Source organism: Nycticebus coucang, chromosome 3 (genome assembly GCF_027406575.1).
Source record: "Nycticebus coucang isolate mNycCou1 chromosome 3, mNycCou1.pri, whole genome shotgun sequence".
In the NCBI taxonomy this organism is placed as follows: domain Eukaryota; kingdom Metazoa; phylum Chordata; class Mammalia; order Primates; family Lorisidae; genus Nycticebus; species Nycticebus coucang.
Window position 1 is genome coordinate 71693943 of NC_069782.1, and position 18089 is coordinate 71712031.

At 52.2% G+C, this 18089-nt stretch overlaps 1 protein-coding gene across 4 annotated transcripts in view; it reads left to right on the forward strand.

The window, feature by feature from the left end:
* Positions 1 to 840: 840 nt before the first annotated feature.
* The window catches only part of KCNN1 (potassium calcium-activated channel subfamily N member 1), a 35062-nt gene continuing 17813 nt past the window's right edge, over positions 841 to 18089 (forward strand). For 2 of the 4 annotated variants that reach the window (XR_008378900.1, XM_053584846.1), the window contains exons 1-5: positions 841 to 1034; positions 5854 to 6336; positions 7225 to 7320; positions 14373 to 14791; positions 17338 to 17479. Coding sequence is in view for 3 of the 4 variants with exons in the window: in XM_053584846.1 (XP_053440821.1) it covers positions 867 to 1034; positions 5854 to 6336; positions 7225 to 7320; positions 14373 to 14791; positions 17338 to 17479 (1308 nt within the window). In the remaining variant the exon portion in view is untranslated. Of the gene's footprint in view, positions 1035 to 5216; positions 5351 to 5853; positions 6337 to 7224; positions 7321 to 14372; positions 14792 to 17337; positions 17480 to 18089 lie in introns of those variants that run through there. The other 2 variants (XM_053584848.1, XM_053584847.1) reach the window with 2 other exon arrangements.

Here is an 18089-nt window from a genome sequence, read left to right on the forward strand (position 1 = left end):
GCCGGAGGCTTGGCAACAAAGCTGGACACTGTTACCCCAACCCTGGGGGACAGGATGAGGCTAAGGCAGTGAGACTGTCTGGGAGAGGAGGAGGAAAGAGCTGCCTACTTCTATGTCCTCTTGGCCATTAATGTTGAATGCATGAATCACCCAAGTCCATCCTGGGTGCTGGAGGATCAGTTTGGGGACCCCAAGATCTGGTTATCCCAGGTCCCGGGGGCTTTTTCTCCCTGCCATCCTGGGGAGAGTCCGGGGCAAGACTGCAGGGCTTGATATGAGCAGGAGTCTCTCTTCCCAAAGAAGGTACCCTCCAAACAGTCACCTTAGAAGGTAACCTTGTCCACCCCAGGAAGCCCCCACACCCTGTTCCCAGGAGCCACGCACGTGCCAACAACCTGCCTTTCCCAGGACTCCCTTACACAGCAAACCACTGAGGAGGTCATTGGAAGGAGTGAGGAGTGAGTCACTTTGCAAAGCTGTCCCCTCAGCTGATGCCTATGCATGGACAGCCCCCAGGAGCTCAAAGGTTGAAGGGTGGCTGAAGTTTGGGGACCCAATTTAGGGGAGGGGTTGGTTAGGAACAGGGTCTGGGGGCTGTTGGGGGTAGGGGTCGTTGCTTCACTAAGATCTACTCCATCATGCGGGTCAAGAGGGGGAGCTTGAGGACCAGCCGCGCTCTTGGGGGTGAACTCGGGCCCGGGAGAACCTGGGATCTTTAAATAAGGGCGGGGCTTGCGGGGTCGTCGGGGGCGGTGCCAACCCGGGATCAGCCAATCAGCGGAGGCGCTCGCGTCGCACCGCCCCCTTTTTTCCCGGCCCCGGCGGGCGCTAGCCCCCCGCCGGGCCCGTGGACTGGGCGGCGGGGGATGCGCCGGCCGCTGCGGCCCCCGGCCCCGCCGCCCCCGGGCCCCGCGCCCGCCCGCTGCTGCCGGTCCCGGCCTCGACCTCAGCTCCGACTCCCACCCGGGGGTCCACGGCCGTGCCGGACTCTCTCCCCTCCAGCCTTGTCTGCCCCTCGAGGCCGAGCCCTACAGGTACAGAGTAGGATCCCCGAGGGTGCTGGAGGCTCCAAGGTCTACAGCCCGGGGCGCCCATGAGGGAGGAACGTCCCAGAAGGAGACGTGGTTTGGGGCATAGGGGGTGGGGGACGTGGTTTAGGGTAAGGGCCAAGAGGAAGGGTCTCCATGGGGTCCGGAGCCCGAGGGACACGGGGAGGAGGTATGAGTATGTGCGTGCGCATTGCCTGAGTGAGTGAAGATTCGGACCCCATCCTGGAGGGGGAGGTTACTGGGTTCACTTTGAGGGGAGGGAGAGCAGTGAGTCTCCAAACTCGGCAGATTCAGTTGGAGGTGGATGGGCAGTGACCTGTGATGACTTGGGAATGGGAGGGTACAGGTCTTAACCACTGGTCCCTGGATCCAGGGGTGGGGGCACTCGAGAAGGGGTCAGGGAGCTGGGTCTCACAGTTCTGCCTGGACAGAGATCTGGGTAGTTAGCTCAGGGCACTGTCTCTGCTGTTTTGGAGGACTGGGCAGCAGACGGGAGTGCCCCAGGCTGGGGGCAAAGCCAGAGATGCTGGTGGAAATGCTTCTGTGTGGAGGGTGCTGAGGAAGGCAGCCTCAGAGGGCAGGGCAGGCTAATTGCACCCTGCTGGCTGCTGGCAGGCTCTTAGCAGGTGGTGATGAGGAGATCAGGCGGGCCAGTGCCTTGCTGCACTCATTCCTGGACTGCCCAGAGACTAGAGGAAGCACAGCCTGTCTGCCCTGCAGAGCTAGGACTGCAAGAATACTGGGGGAGGGTCCTCCAGGGACACTCAGCTTCTGGATGCCGCATTTGGGAACCCACAACAGGCAACATGTCCTGGAAGTTTCTGCCGTGTGGTGTTCTGGCTGTGAATCCTGAGAGTGGTGCAGAAGGCATCTTGTCCCACAAGGAGCTGTGGTGGGGGCATTCTGCCTTGGTGATAGAAGGGCTGGGGGCACCTTCTGGTCCGTTTCGGGAGAGTGGAAACAGGCAGCACCAAGCTCTTACAAACTGCAAGGTCTCACTCTGTTCCCGACACCAAATCTGTTGGTGAGCATCACAAGGACCCTTTATAGGGAGGCAGCCAAGGAGGGGGTTAGGGGTACCTGGGGGCTGCTTCGGGGCAGCTCATTTGAGAGCTCTTGTGGTCCTAGCCAGGTTTCTTCCTCTTCCCACATTCTCTTCAGTGGGGAAGCTAAGAGCAGTCAGCCACCCTCCCTCTGCCCATCCTCTCCCCAAGAGTCCTCCTGAGTGTACCCTTGTGCACTTGGTTCCTACAGAACTGGCTTTCCCTTAGGATGACATGGAAAGGGGGGGGGGTCTCCACTCATCCCCTACTCCAGCCTTCAGGGAACAGAGTTCTCCATGTCTAGACCCAGTAAACAAGGCAATTCCAGGGATTCAAATCCAAATGCAACCCACAGGGTATTGTTCCTAACCTCTTGGGGGAAGTCCTTAGCAAATCTGGGGCCTTTGTACAGAAAAACACACCCTTTCATTGACATCCAAGTCTTGGCTAGGATCTCTGGGAATTCCTGAGGGTCCTAGGGACTCCAAGGTTAGGCCCAGGTTGCAGTGGGGGAGGGGAAAGTGTCCTGGTAAAGAGGAGGTGTCAGGCACTCACCACTTTATGCTGCAAGCTCGGGGCCCCTCAGTGCACAGCCAACCTGGTTCTCCCTCCAAATGGCAGATCCTTCATCTGCTGCCCCTGGTCAACACTAATTCAGACTCTTCCCTTTGTGGCTGTGTGACCTTGGGCAAGGTCCTGAACCTCTGAGCTTTGTTTCTTGTCTGTAAAATGGGAACATTGGTCACACTGGGTGGCAGTAGGGATTAAATGTGACTGGTCTGGGCAAGGACTCAAAACACAATGACAGCTCAGTGTACATGACCGTGGTGAGCACCAGGAAAGCCCTACACTACTCTGCCCTCTTGGAAGCCACCTGCTGTCTGTCCCCTCCTCTCCACCCCCTCCCTGCCCAGGGCACCTTGGGACGCGGCTGCCAGGCAAGGAAGAACATGGCAGACACACGGCTGAATTTGGCCCGTGCGTCGGGAGGCTGAGTCACATCCCCAAATTGCATCTTCATTGGTGCATTTCGGAAGGTCGTTTGCAGCAGCCCTCTGCAGCCCCCACCCCTTCTGGGTGTGGGCTTCCAGGCCGCCCCCTTCTCCTACCTATGTCCCCCAGCCCTAGGCAGGAACCTTCTGTGCCTTCAGGGTGGATTGTGGAAGGGTGTCTGGGGTATCCTGGTCATCTCCAGGTGAGGGCAGCATCAGAGGCCCCTGTGCGCATCCTGATATAAGCTCCCAGCCCCACCTGGCCCTTCAGGTAGTGGGCAGGGGTTTAAGCTTGAGTGGAAAGTGGCCACCTAAATACTTGTAAGGCTGGAGAAACATCAGGATCAAGGTCAGCCTTAAAAACCATGAACTGTGGGGCACACAGGAAGCCAGGCCTTATAAACTATGAAGTGCTTGGTCGCAGGAGACCACAGCTTGAGCAATGTGATACAAGGGGTGGGGAAAGGAGGGACGGTTTCAAGACCTGAGGTCACCTGGACTCAGAAGAAATGATTCTTGCATTTATGTGTGCTGACATAAGCATCTAGAGACATAATGGTGAAGGAACAGACACAGGGTGGGGGCATCAGACAAGGCTCAGGTGGCTGTGCAATGTAAGCAGTGACCAAGCTCACCTGTGTCCCACCCAGCAGTGTGGCTCATCTTGTGGTGTCGTGAGATATCAGTCCCCACGTCTGTCACCCCCAGAGAAGTATCCTGCCTGTGTACACAGCCACCACCCACCCTCTTCTCCCAGGCCGGGCCCTGAAAGCATGTTGGTCTAGCCTTTTCTAAGAGGACAATGCTTGGCACACCACCCACTCCTGCTTGGCTTTTTGGGAGAATACTGATCCAGAATCAGCTCTATAATGAGATAGTATGACCTTGAGCAGGTTATTTCAAGCACAGTACCTCAATTTCCTCATCTGTAAATCTGGCCAAATCCTAGGACTCCCTTCTCAGTATTGTGAGGATTAAAGAGAACATTTGTTTGAAGAAGAGAGCCTGGTACATAGTAGATGCTCAGTAAATGTTGGCCAGGGTGGTAGCAGGGGGTACAATTTGAGGGTCTGAGATAGTGGGCTGGGCTGGGCAGGGGAAGATCTGGCAAGTCAGCTCCAGAATCTCCAGACAGCCTCATCAGTGCCCTAGCCCATCCTCATGGTCCCTGCTCTCACACATGGTGCCATGGGACATTACCCCATGATCTAATCTGGCAGAAAAACTGAGGCTGGAGGGCGGCGCCTGTGGCTCAGTGAGTAGGGCGCCGGCCCCATATGCCGAGGGTGGCGGGTTCAAACCCAGCCCTGGCCAAACTGCAACAACAACAAAAAAATAGCCGGGTGTTGTGGCGGGCGCCTGTAGTCCCAGCTGCTCGGGAGGCTGAGGCAAGAGAATCGCGTAAGCCCAAGAGTTGGGGGTTGCTGTGAGCTGTGTGACGCCATGGCACTCTGCCTGAGGGCGGTACAGTGAGACTCTGTCTCTATAAAAAAAAAACAAAAAAAACTGAGGCTGGCCTGAGCTCACAGGGATGGGCCACACATATCATACAAAGCCCAGTGGAATCAGTTCCAGGATCTTAGTGTTAAATCAGGTAGGAGGGAGCCTTAGGGTTTCATATATATATAAAATTTATATATTTTTTCACTATTTATTTATTTATTTTTCTTTTTTTGCAGTTTTGACTGGGGCCGGGTTTGAACCCACCACCCCTGGTATATGGGGCCGGCACCCTACTTCTTGAGCCACAGGCGCCACCCTAGCCTTAGGATTTCTGTAGCCACCCCCAGCCATAGCCCCTAAAGTTGCACAGGCCACACTTCGAGCCTGCTTAAGTGGAAGGCTCAGTGAGGAGAGGTTAACTCATCTAAGACCCTGAAGGTTGGAAAAAGGTGAGCCCAGGTTGGAGTACTCTTAATCTGTTTTCACAGCCAGGCTTGCTGGGAGATTCCATCACATGGCATTCAGCAAGTCTTTTGTTTTTGTTTTTAGAGATAGGATTTCATTCTGTCACCCAGGCTGGAATGCAGTGGTGCAATCATAGCTCATTGCAACCTTGAACTCCTGGGCTCAAATGATCCTCCCACCTCAGCCTCCCAGGTAGTTGGGACTATAGATGCACTGCCACTATGCCCAGCTAATTTTTATTTATAGAGACAAGGTTTTGCCATGTTGCTCAGGCTGGTCTGAAACTGCTGGGTTCAAGTGATCCTCCTGCCTCAGCTTCCCGAAGTGCTGGGATTATAGGCATGAGTCACTGTGCCTGGTCAGTAAGTGTTTACTGAGTGTCAGCTGTGTGTTAGGCATCGTGCTAAGTATTTGGAGACACAGAAGTCAGCAGGCAAAAAGTCTAGTAGGAGGGTGCTCCAGGAAGAGGGCACAGACTGTGCAAAAGCCCTGAGGCAGGACGAAGCTTGTTGGCATCTTGTTATGGGGGTGGGGGGCATGTGGCTGGAGGGAGAGAGAATGGGGGAGAGTGAGAAGGATGAGATTGGTGGGAACCAGACCACAGAGGGCTTCTTGGCCATATTGAAGGGTCTGGTTTTTGAATGGGATGGCACAAGGGAGCTATGGAGAGCTCAGAGCTAGGGAGGGGTACAGGCTGACTTGGATGTTTCTGAGATGGCAAACCCACATGCTAGCACTCTGAGTTCACTGCCTAAGGTAGCTCCTAAGCCTTAGAATGTTCTAGGGTGGTTGTAATGGTCCCTGCCCCTCTGGTCTGTTGGCCAGACCCTGTTGTGACCATGTCCTTCTGTGCCCTTGCAGGTCAGCACAGGATCCCAGCCACTGAGCCATGCTGGGCCCCGGGTGGCCTGCAGCGAGCCCAACCCCTGCACCCAGGTAGTCATGAACAGCCACAGCCACAATGGCAGTGTGGGGCGGCCACTGGTCAGCGGGCCAGGTGCCTTGAGCCGTGACCCTCCGGACCCCGAAGGTGGCTGCCCCCCTCGGCCTCCACATAGTCCAGGACTCCAGGTGGTGGTGGCCAAGAGTGAGCCGGTCCGGTCCTCACCTGGCAGCCCCCGGGGGCAGCCGCAGGACCAAGATGATGAGGAAGATGAGGAGGAAGATGAGGAGGGTGGGCAGAGGGGCTCAGGAAAGCCCCCGAATGTGGGCCACCGCCTGGGCCACCGGCGGGCACTCTTTGAGAAGCGGAAGCGCCTCAGCGACTATGCCCTCATCTTCGGCATGTTTGGCATTGTTGTCATGGTGACAGAGACAGAGCTATCCTGGGGGGTGTATACCAAGGTAGGCATGGCTCCCTACACCCCTAGGAGGCCCTGATGGGCTTACCTGGTTCCCCTAAGAGAGACAGAAGGGAGGTGTGGGGGGAGGCTCTGGAGGTGGGGAAGCGGGAGGTACAGGGAGTGGTGGGGATCGTGCACAGGTATAGGGAAGGTTCCAGCATCTAGAGGCCACACCCTGGCTTCTTGTGGGGAGAGGGCTGTCCTCCCTCCCCCCACTCCAGGGCAGGCCTGGGCCAGGGAACTGGGAAAAAGCTTCCTCCCTTCTGAGAGTGGTCAGGTACAAGCCTGGCTGCAGGTCCCTCGTGCCACCAAGTGTATGTGAGGATGGAGGGACATCAGGGCTTGTGAACTATAAAGTACTGAGCCCAAGTGAGGCCAGGCCTTATAAAATTCAAAGTGCTAACCCTAAGTGAATGTGACTGGGCCTTATAAACTATGAAGTTCTGTGCCTGTGTGAGAACAGGCCTTATACACTGAGAAATACCAGGCCCATTTGAGTTGGAGCCTTATCAATTCTGAAATGCTGTCTCCGTGTAAGACCAGGCCATATAAACTGTGAAGGGCTATGCCTGTGTCACACCAGGTCTTATAAACTGTGATGCATGGGTGGGGGCCATCTTGCTGTCTGCCCAGGCCTACCGAGTAAGGACAGGAGCATCACCTCCTGAGTACGGGTCCTTTTGTGAGCCCATCCTTGATGAGGAAGCTCTTTCATACACAAGGCCCCAGGACAGAGAACCTTGCGGGAAGTTGGGACATTGTGGGGAAGCCACAGGGACAGCCCCGTCTGACTGGTTCTCGTGCCTGGAAGCACTAGTAGGGGGACAGGAGGGCCCTGCACCTTCTCCAGCATTGTAGATCTAACTGTCTCCTCTCTCTCTCTGCCTAGGAGTCTCTGTACTCATTTGCACTCAAATGCCTCATCAGCCTCTCCACTGTCATCCTACTGGGCCTCGTGGTTCTGTACCATGCCCGGGAGATCCAGGTCAGTGCCCAGGGGAATGGTAGTGGAGGGGGGGGTCACTCCTTTCCCCTCACTCCAGAGCCCCCCACACCAACCCACCTGGATCCCCAGCTTCCTTAAAACATAAAACAATGAATAGGCTCCCTAGGAAAAAAAAAAGACCTCTGTAAAGACAAATCATTTTGATCACTCTCCATTTCCTTGCAACATGTATCTACATCTTAATTTTCTTTTTCTTTTTCTTTTTTTTTTTTGAGACAGAGTCTCACTTTGCCACCCTTAGTAGAGTGCCGTGGCATCATAGCTCACAAAAACCTCAAACTCTTGGGCTCAAGTGATCCCCTTGCGTCAGCCTCCCAAGTAGCTGGGAGTACAGGAGCCCACCACAACATCTGGTTATTTTTAGAGATGAGGTTTTGCTTTAGCTCAGGCTGGTCTCAAACTCCTCAGCTCAGGCAATCTAGCCGCCTGGGCCTCCCAGAGTGCTAGAATTACAGGAATGAGCCATGTGCCCAGCCTATATCTTAATTTTCATTGATTGTTTAAAAAGAAAATAGGTAGTGAGAAAGTGAGAGGCTGAACTGGGGCTCTAGGACATGCCAGTTTTTTTTTTTTGTTTTTTTGTTTTTTTTTGGCCAGGGCTGGGTTTGAACCTGCCACCTCTGGCATATGGGACCGGGGCCCTACTCCTTGAGCCATGGGCGCCGCCCAGGACATGCCAGTTTTTTCAGCTCTGGGATCTTCTGAGGTTTTGCAGCCTGGGGAACTAGTGTTTTCAGCACCAGGTTCCATTTCCTATCAGACTGGACCCTGATTTCTTTCTTTTTTTTTTGTTTTTTGTTTTTAAGAAATGAGGTCTTGAAACATTAACCAGGCTGAAGTGCAGTGGCTATTCATAGCCACAAACATAGTCCACTGCAACCTCAAACTCCTAGGCTCAAGCTATCTTCCTGCCTCAGACTCCTGAATAGCAGAGACTACATGTATGCCCAGCTTTGGACCATGATTTTTTGAGGATTTACTGTATGCCAGGAAGTTTGTTCTCCTGTTTCAGGGATTAATCAAAATCAAGTCAGCAGTAGGAGTTCGCAGCTCAGGGTCCCTCAGACACATCACCTGGGGTTAGTACCACAGTCTAGGGATAGCAGAGGGTATATGATCTGGCTCCTGATCTCTACCCTCTGACCCCTGACCTCAAGGAGCCACAATCTGGCAGAAAATGGGTGTAGGAAAGTCCCACCTGAGTTATAGTGTATGCAGATGTCTTTGGAGGCACAGCCATTGGGGACAGGAGTCTGACATTCCTCAAATAGTTAAACATGAAGTTTAACTTATGAAGTTTAACCTATGTCCCAGCAATTCTGCTCCTAGGTATATAACCAAAAGAAATGAAAAGCTTCATCTGTGCAAAAAATTGCACACCAGTGTTTATAACAACACTATTCACAGTAGCCAAAAAGTAGTAACAATGTCCAAATGTATAGTGACAGATGATTGTCTAAATAAAATGTAGTACAGTGGTACAATGGATAATAATAATTCCACTGTGATGAAAGAGAGAAGCAGCAAGTGAGTTTACCTGGGCCATCATTGCAGAGCACCACAATTCGATGACTTAAACAACAGACATGTCTTGTCTCACAGTTCTGAGACTAAAAGTCTGAGATCAAGGTGTTAGCAGGGTTGATTCCTTCTGAAGGCCAGGGGGGAGAATCTGTTCCAAACTTTTCTCCTGGCTTCTGGTGGTTGAGGCAGTCTCTAGTATTCCTTGGTTTGTGGCTGCATCTCTCCAGTCTCTGCCTTGAGGTTTACACAGTGTTCTCCCTGCATGGGTGTTTGTGTCTCTGTGTCCAAATTTCCCTTTTGTATAAGGACACCAGTCATACTGGATGAGGGCCTACCCTAATTACTTCATTTTAAGTTGATGACATCTATAAAGACCCTATCTACATATCAGGGCACATTCTAGGGTACAGGGGTAAGGATGACAAGAGTGCCATGGCATCAGCCTAGCTCATAGGAACCTCAAACTCCTGGGCTCAAGTGATCCTTCTTCCTCAGCCTCCCAAGTACTAGGACTACAGGCACGCATGACCATGCCTGGCTGGTTTATCTATTTTTAGTAGAGATGGGGTCTTGCTTTGCTCAGGCTGGTCTCAAACTAATTTTTTTGGAGACATAGTCTCACCATGTCACCCTCTGTAGAGTGCTGTAGCATCACAGCTTAAAGCAACCTCCAACTCCTGGGTTTAGGCGATTCTCTTGCCTCAGCCTCCCAAGTAGCTGGGACTACAGGCGCCCGCCACAACACCCAGCTATTTTCTTGTTGCAATTGTCATTGTTGTTTAACTGGGTCAGGCTGGGCTCGAACTAACCAGCTCCAGTGTATGTGGCTGGTGCCCTAGCCACTGAGCTACGGGTGCTAAGCCTGGTCTCAAACTCTTTTGTTGTTGTTGCTGTTGCAGTTTTTGGCTGGGGCGGGGCTTGAACCTGCCATCTCCGGTATATGGGGCTGGTGCCCTACTCCTTGAGCCACAGGCACTGCCCTCAAACTCTTGACCTCAAGCAACCAACATATCTTTTTTTTTTTTTTTTTGAGATGGAGTTTCACTTTGTCACCCTTGGTAGAATGCCATGGCATCGTACCTCACAGCAACCTCCAACTCTTGGACTCAAGCGATTCTCTTGTTTCAGCCTCCTGAGCAGCTGGGACTACAGGCGCCCAGCTATATTTAGAGACGGGATCTCGTTCTTGCTCATGCTGGTCTCAAACCTGTGAGCTCAGGGCAATCCACCCGCCTCGGCCTCCTAGAGTGCTAGGATTACAGGTGTGAGCTACCATGCCCGGCCAGCCAACATATCTTTTTAAGGGAACATGATTCAACCCGTAACAAATTGTGACATAAGCTACAACGTGGATGAACCTCAAAAACATTATGCCTAGTGAAAGAAGCCAGGCACAAAAGGCCACATAGTGTATGAGTCCACTGATGTGAAATGTCCAGAACAGGCAAATCCACAGAGACAGGAAGCAGATTAGGGCTGCCAGGGGCTGGGGGAGGGGAATGGGGAGTGACTACTAATGAGGATGGAGTCTCCTTTGGGGATGATGGAAATGTTTTAGCATCAGATAGAGGTGACAGTTGCACAACCATGTGAATATACTAAATGCCACCAAGTTGTACACTTTAAATGGGAGACTTGTAGGATATGTGAATTCTATTTCAGGACAAAAAAAGTCCAGTGATCTTGCTTCTGAGGGTGCAGGAAAACAACATGAGCTCCTCAGGGCATGTGAAGGGTGGGACTCTCCCTGCCAAAGCCAGGATGTAAGGTGGGAGGAATTTACTTTGGGCACACGATATAAGGGAGGGAGTGATAAGAAATTCAGTTGTTGAGATAAATATTATTTTAATGTGATATTTGCAAAAATCTAAATAAATGCCAGAAAATTCCATGATGAGCCAGGGTCAATATTTAAATAAAAACAGTGGCAGGATACCTTTTGCCTCCAGCTCCTGGCACTATCACTGACAAAAATTTTGACGTATCTTGGTGCTTCGCTTGCTTCACCCTAGGCCCAGCCCTGTACATGGCTGGGGTCCCCCACTAAGGCCCAAGGAGAGTAGTGACGCTGAACGGGGTGTTCTTTGTGCCTACGCTCTTCAGATATGCACACAGAGGAGGCCCCTAGAAGGAGCGGCCGCTACGACATTTTAGGGAAGTGGAGTTTTTTTCTTTTTCTTATTTTAGAATGACTTTATTGCTTCTTGTTTTAAAATGAGATGTGCAAAGAAAAAATTGATACTTATGAGTTATATACACATTCAGAAGGAACAGGAAAGTACAAAGATGGCTGGGCATGGGGGTGGCTCATACTTGTAATGCCAGCACTTTGAGAGGCCAAGGCATGAGGATTACTTGAGGCCAGGAGTTCAAGATCAACCTGGGCAACACAGCAAGACCCCATCCCTAAAAATAATTTTTTAAAATTACCTAGGCCAGCCAGACACAGTAGCTCACACTTGTAATCCTAGCACTCTGGGAGTCCAAGGTAGGTGGATTGCTTGAACTCAGGAGTTGGAGACTAGCCTCAGTAAGAGTGAGACCCTGTCTCTATAAAAAAGAAAAAATGAGAGAGAAAAAATCAGCTGGGCATACAGTTCAGTGACGTTTTTCTTTCTTCTTCTTCTTTTTTTTTTTTTTTTTTAATAGAGACAAGTTCCACTTTATCACCCTCAATAGAGTGCCATGGTGTCACACAGCTCACAGCAACCTCCAACTCCTGGGCTTAGGTGATTTTCTTGCTTCAGCCTCCCCAGTAGCTAGGACTACTAGTCCGACACAACACTTGGCTATTTTTTTTGTTGCAGTTTGGTCGGGGCCCGGTTTGAACCTGCCACCCTCAGTATATGGGGCCAGCACCCTACCCACTGAACAACAGGCGCTGCCCAGCATTTTTCATAATGTTGTACAATTGCCACCTCTATCTGGTTCCAGAACATTTTCATCTCACCACAAGGAAACTGTATCCCCATTAGCAGTTACTCCCTCTCCCCCAGCCCCTGCAACCCCCAGTCTGCTTCCTGTCTTTATGGATTTGCTTGTTCTGGACATTTCAAAGCAGTGCAATCAAATGATAATAATGATAAACTAAAAAAAATCTATAAACTATAGTCCGGCCCGCCAACGGTCTGAGGGACAGTGAACTGGCCCCCTGTTTAAAAAGTTTGAGGACCTCTGGACTAGGTAGCTTAAACAACAGAAATTTATTTTCTGATTGTTCTAGAAGCTGAAAGTCCAAGATCAAAGTGCCAGCAGGGCTGGTTTCCCTGAGGCCTCTCTCATTGGCTCACAGATGGCCTCACATGGCGTTTTCTCTGTGCTCAGGCATGAAAGGTATCTCTCTCTCTTATGAACACCCAGTCCTACTGGACTAGGTCCTACCCTTATAACCTCATTTAACCTTAACCATTTGATCCTACTTCCAAATACAGTTACACTGGGGTCAGGGCTTCAACATATGAATGTAGAGGAGGACACAGTTTAATTCATAACACTCCACCTACTGCTTCCCCAAAAATTTATGTATTTGTCACATGCAAAATACATTCACCCCCTACTAGCCCCCAAAATCTTTTTTTTTTTTTTTTTAAGGCAGAGTCTCACTTTGTCGCCCTCAGTAGAGTACCGTGTTATCACAGCTCACAGCAACCTCAAACACTTGGGCTCAAGTGATTCTCTTGCCTCAGTCTTCTGAGTAGCTGGGACCACAGGCACCTGCTGCAATGCCTGACTATTTTTAGAGATGGGGGTCTCGCTGTTGCTCAGGCTAGTCTCGAACCCGTAAACTCAAAAAATCCACCCACCTTGGTCTCCCAGAGTGCTGAGATTACAGGCATGCGCTACCGTGCCAGGCCTAGCCCCTCAAATCTTAATCTATTCTATCATCAAGTCTAAGTCCAAAGTCTCATCTAACTATCACCTAATTCAGCTATGGGTGAGCCTCAAGGTATGATTTTTGCAAGGCAAAATTCCTCTTCAGTGGCAAACCTGCGAAGCCAGACAAATTAGTTGTGTGCTTCCAAAATACAGTGATGGGGGGAAAAATACAGTGATGGGATAGAGAAAGATCAACATTCTCATTCCAAAAGGCAGAAACTGGCAAAAAGAAATAGGTGAGAGATCCCAAGCAAGACCAGAACCAGCAAGGTAAATTCCGTTAGATCTTAAAGCTCTTGAATAATTATCTTTAGTTCTGTGTTCTACCTTCCCTTGGGCCCTCTGGGGTTGGGGACAGTGTTGTCCCCTCTGTCCTAGATGGCCGCCTTTTGTGTCTGGTTCTTCCACTCAGCTTGTTTTTGAGGTGTTTCCACGTTGTAGTACTCACCGGTCAGGTCTTGTTCCTCTTTATGGCAGGGTAATATCCCTCTGTATGGATATACGAGCAGGCCTGTGAATAACATGATTTCATCCAACACAGCTTCATCATAATGCTGATGAGAAAATAAAAATTGATTCCCAGCTGGGGCTGTTGTCTATGTGGAGTTTGCACGTTCTCCCCATGGCTGTGTGGGTTTTTTCCAGGTACTTGGGCTCCCTCCCATATTCCAGAGCCGTGCACATTAGGCTAATTGGCATCTCTTGATCTTCCCCCTAAAAGTGGTGGGTGTGTGTGATGGTGTAATGTCCAGGGCTTGTGTCTGCCTGAATAGGCTCCAGCCATTCAAAACCCTGAACTGGAATAATTGGGCAAATCATATCTTATTTTTATTTCTCTTACATAAATATATGTATTGCTTACATTCATTTCAGTGTTAAATATTAAAAGTGTATTGGGTCTTTATTTAGAAGTTTGTTGGTGGAGGCAGGAGAATCGCTTGAGTCCAGGAGTTGGAGGTTGCTGTGAGCTGTGATGCCACGGCACTGTACCTGTCTCACTCTATCACCCTGGGTGGAGTGCCATGGTGTATTGTAGCTCACAGTAACCTCAAACTCTTGGGCTCAAGTCATCCTCTTGCCTCAGCCTCCCAAGTAGCTGGGACTACAGGCGCCCACCACAACACCCAGCTATTTTTTAGACAGAGTCTTGCTCTTGCTCAGGCTGGTCTCGAACTTCTGAGCTCAAGTGATCTTCCCATCTCAGCCTCCCAGAGTGCTATAACTATAGGCATGAGACACCCTCTCCGGCCTTGTATCTTAACCTCCACTCATCTGTTGATGGACATTTTGGGTTGTTTCCACTTTGGCTGTGAGTAGTGCTGCTGTAAATGTGTCTATACAAGGATTTGCTAGAACATCTTGTTTCTTTTCTCTTGGGTCTATACCTAGGAATGGGATGGTGAGGTCATTTGTAACTCTATGGCTTAACTTTTTGGGGAATACCCATCTGATGTTTAGTTTAAATCGTGACCAATGCCAAGAACTAGGGAGTTTTGCCTATGAAGTCCTGTTTCTGACTTCTTTTGGCAAAATCCAAGTTGGCAGGATTTCAGGCTGAGGTCACTCTCATTGAGTGGGGAGCCTGGACGTGTGTCTGAGAGACCCACCACCAGCTCTCCTGCCCTCCATAGCTGTTCATGGTGGATAATGGGGCAGATGACTGGCGCATCGCCATGACATGTGAACGCGTCTTCCTCATCTCGCTGGAGTTGGCTGTGTGCGCCATCCACCCTGTGCCTGGCCACTACCGCTTCACGTGGACTGCGCGGCTGGCCTTCACGTATGCACCGTCAGTGGCCGAGGCCGATGTGGACGTGTTGCTGTCCATCCCTATGTTCCTGCGCCTCTATCTGCTGGGCCGTGTCATGCTCCTTCACAGCAAGATCTTCACGGATGCCTCGAGCCGCAGTATCGGGGCCCTCAACAAGATCACCTTCAACACGCGCTTTGTCATGAAGACGCTCATGACCATCTGCCCTGGCACGGTGCTGCTTGTCTTCAGCATCTCTTCCTGGATCATCGCGGCCTGGACCGTGCGTGTCTGTGAAAGGTGTGTCCCCAGGGAATCCCAGAACAGGGACCTACATCTCCCTACCTCCCATGCCTGTCCATGGGGACATGACTCTGGGCCTCCCTAGCCATTGCTTATATCTCCCTGACTCTAAGATAACCCCTGTCATTCTTTCTGCCTCAAATTTGTGGCCCTCATCCCTGGGGACCCCAGCCCTGTGCCCTCAGCCACTCCCAGCTGGGGAGGGACCCTGATCTCTCTCTCCAGTCATCCCCAGGGATCTCATGCTCCTCCTCCTCTTCTGGGCCCCTCTACTTTTCTGGGATTCTGACCTCCAATGTCTGGCCCTGGTGGCAGAGGCAGTGGGAACAGGGCAACCCCCTTTTTCTCCCCAATGCCCCTGTTTAACCAGCTTTCCTTCTCCCCTCTGCCCACCCTGCCGGACTTTAGGGAAAACATGTGAGTCCCATCCTTGGCCCAGCTGTGTGTGCAGAGCTGCCACCACCTCCATCCCACATGCCAGGAATTTAAGATTAGCTGCCTTGAAGGGAGGGATACAGGGAGGTCAGCCCAGGGTGGACAGGATGGGCTCAGACCCAGTCCCAGTGAGGATAGGCCTAGTGAGGTCAGGGTTAGTCCTCAGACTGAGGGAGGCAGAGTGCTGTCAGGTCATTGCCCACTGAACATCTTTGAGACTCAGGGGCCTTGTCTACAAAGGTGAGGGGATCAATGAAGTAAAGGCTTAGCTCTGATGTTTTGTGTGCACAGCTTACGCTCCTGGGTGGCTTAGGCATAACCTCCTAGAGTTCAATGGGCCTGGAGTGAAAGAAAATTGGTTCAGACTTTAGAAACTCAGCCCAACTTACAAATGAGGAAACTGAGGCTCTGATGGCAAAGGGAACTTGCCTGGGGGCCCAGTTTCTGGTTGTTCCCAGAGGTAGGAGGGGCCTAGTAAGGTGCGGGAGGTTTTTTGACTAGGGGAGGGTCTCCCTGCCTCGTGCCTAGCTGGAGGAGGTCCTGGAGGAGTCCTCGGGGGATCCCTGGTTGGACCTCCACTCTCTGCACCCCCTTCTCACCTCTTCACCTGTCCTCTCCCCACCCCCAGTGATGGCCACCTGGGCCTGGTGTCCAGCTCACAGGAGCGAGCATTTAAGACTTACTGCCTAGGGGGCACACAGGGTCTCCTTAAACCTCTGATGTACCTGTGCAAGTTCCCCAGCCCCTTCTCACCTATCAGGACTGGGTCAGGAGTCCCCAAGGTCCAGGCTGGGTCACTGCAGTGCTCTGTCCCAGCTGGGGGTGGGGATCGTGGCAGGGCTGGCGGGCAGCCAATCCTAAATTCTGAGCCCTGACAGCGCTTGAAGCCCCCACGCCTGCCTCGCTCCACGCCCCCGCCGCATGCCTCCTCACCCCTGCTCCTGGCCTGGGGCTCACCCATCTACCTGCTAGGGGAACCCTTGCCTCCTAGGGTGAGGCAGCTTGGGGCTCAGAGTCCTCAGTGTACGATGGGGTCCAGTGCCTGCCCTCCCACAGCAAGTAGCTGAGAAGCCCAGACTGGAGGGACCTGGTATGACATCTGACCCCCACAAAGGCAAGGACCCCCAAATAAGCTATTTCAGGGGATCCCCATCGGCTCCCTTCCAGCCCTGCCCCTGTGGGCTCCGTCACCTGTTCAGTATGGCCTGGCCCTCCCCCAAAGCTCCCCTTGCTCTTCTCAGGCTCAGAGTCCACTTTCTCTGTGCCACCCCATTTGGCCTCTGACCTTCAACCCTCCCCACCCCACCCAGGAGTGCTCTTTGTGTGCTGGCCTGAGTCCTGGGAAGGGGTGGGCTGGCTGGAATGGGACTCCCTTACTTTCCTGAGCTAGAAGCCAGGTCAGAGGTTAGGGACTGGGGGCCGAGCTGGAGCTGTCCCAGGCTCAGAGAACGGACCTCTCAGCCTCTAGCCTGGCCTGGCCATATGTAGAACCTCTTTGTGGCCACTGTGGTTCAAGCCTGGCTATGACTGGGACAAAGTTGTGTTATTTCTGAGGCCTTGGGGGCTGTGCCTCTTGATATCAAAATACAGCCCCAGGCCTCTCTCCAGTGCCAAAGCAGCTGCTGCCCTCCATCCCAACTCCTCAATGAACTGCAGGCCTGGAGTTGGGAGACTTGTGTTCCCCTTGATATCCTGTTGTGCAGTCCTCCAGCCTCCCGTCTCTTCAAATGGTGTTCCATGCTGGCTGGGGAAATTCTTCCTCGTGTCTAACTTGTATCCTTGCCTCCTCTCCTTGCTGCTTCTGGCGCCATGGCCACCTGTCTCCTCATTTGTCTGTGTGTCTGTCTCTGTGAGGAGGATTGTGTGCTTCTTCAAGGTCAGAAGGGACGTGGGAGAAAAGGATGTGTGTGCCCCGTTGTCAGTGCCTTTATCACTTTGAGCCACACTGCCCCAGCCTCAGACTGACCTGCTCTGTGTGGTTAAGATCCCCTGCAGCTGGTGGCCGTGGGGCTCTGCAATCCCAGACCTGCCCCAGGGGTTGTGATGAGGGCAGAGGGACCAATATGGACTGACAGAGCCCTCCCCACCCCCACCCCGGCTCCCCTCAGGTACCACGACAAGCAGGAAGTGACCAGCAACTTCTTGGGGGCCATGTGGCTCATTTCTATCACCTTCCTCTCCATCGGCTATGGTGACATGGTGCCTCACACCTACTGCGGGAAGGGCGTGTGCCTGCTCACCGGCATCATGGTAAGGGCAAGGGCATGTGTGCACAGCCCTGGGAGGCCCAGCTTAGCCTCCTAGCTCCACCAGCCCTTGCATACCCCCGCTGATTGGGTGATCACCTTCATCAAGAGCTGTGCCCGGTCCACAGCATTCCTCCTTGTGTCAGCCCTTCCCTCCTCAGCTCTGCCCCTCCCTGCTCTGATGCCTAAGGAAGCTGTATCCTCAGGCTCCTTCGATTCCTGTGGGTTCTTCTAGCCCTAGTAGGCAGCTCCCACTGCACCTGGCCAGGCAGAAGCTATTGTCCACTCTTAGCAGAGTGTCATCGACTCTCCTTTATTCTCCATAGCCCTTAGATCCAGGGCAAGGGGTGTGATGCTTCCATGCCTCAGTTTTCCCAGATGTAACCAGTGTAGTGTCACTTTCTCTGCTTCTTGTAAGAACTAAGTTCATTTACATAAAATGTCCTGAACCATGAATGCTATGGACATTCTGTCAATACCCTCTGGGCTGTGCCTTCAGCAGCCCAATTCTCTATTTGTGACTGACCTTTGGGTGCTCCCTGAGTCTCCATAGTGTAAAGTTTGTCCTGTGTGTCTCGCTGGGCCCAGGCAGCATCCTATCTCCCCTCAAGACT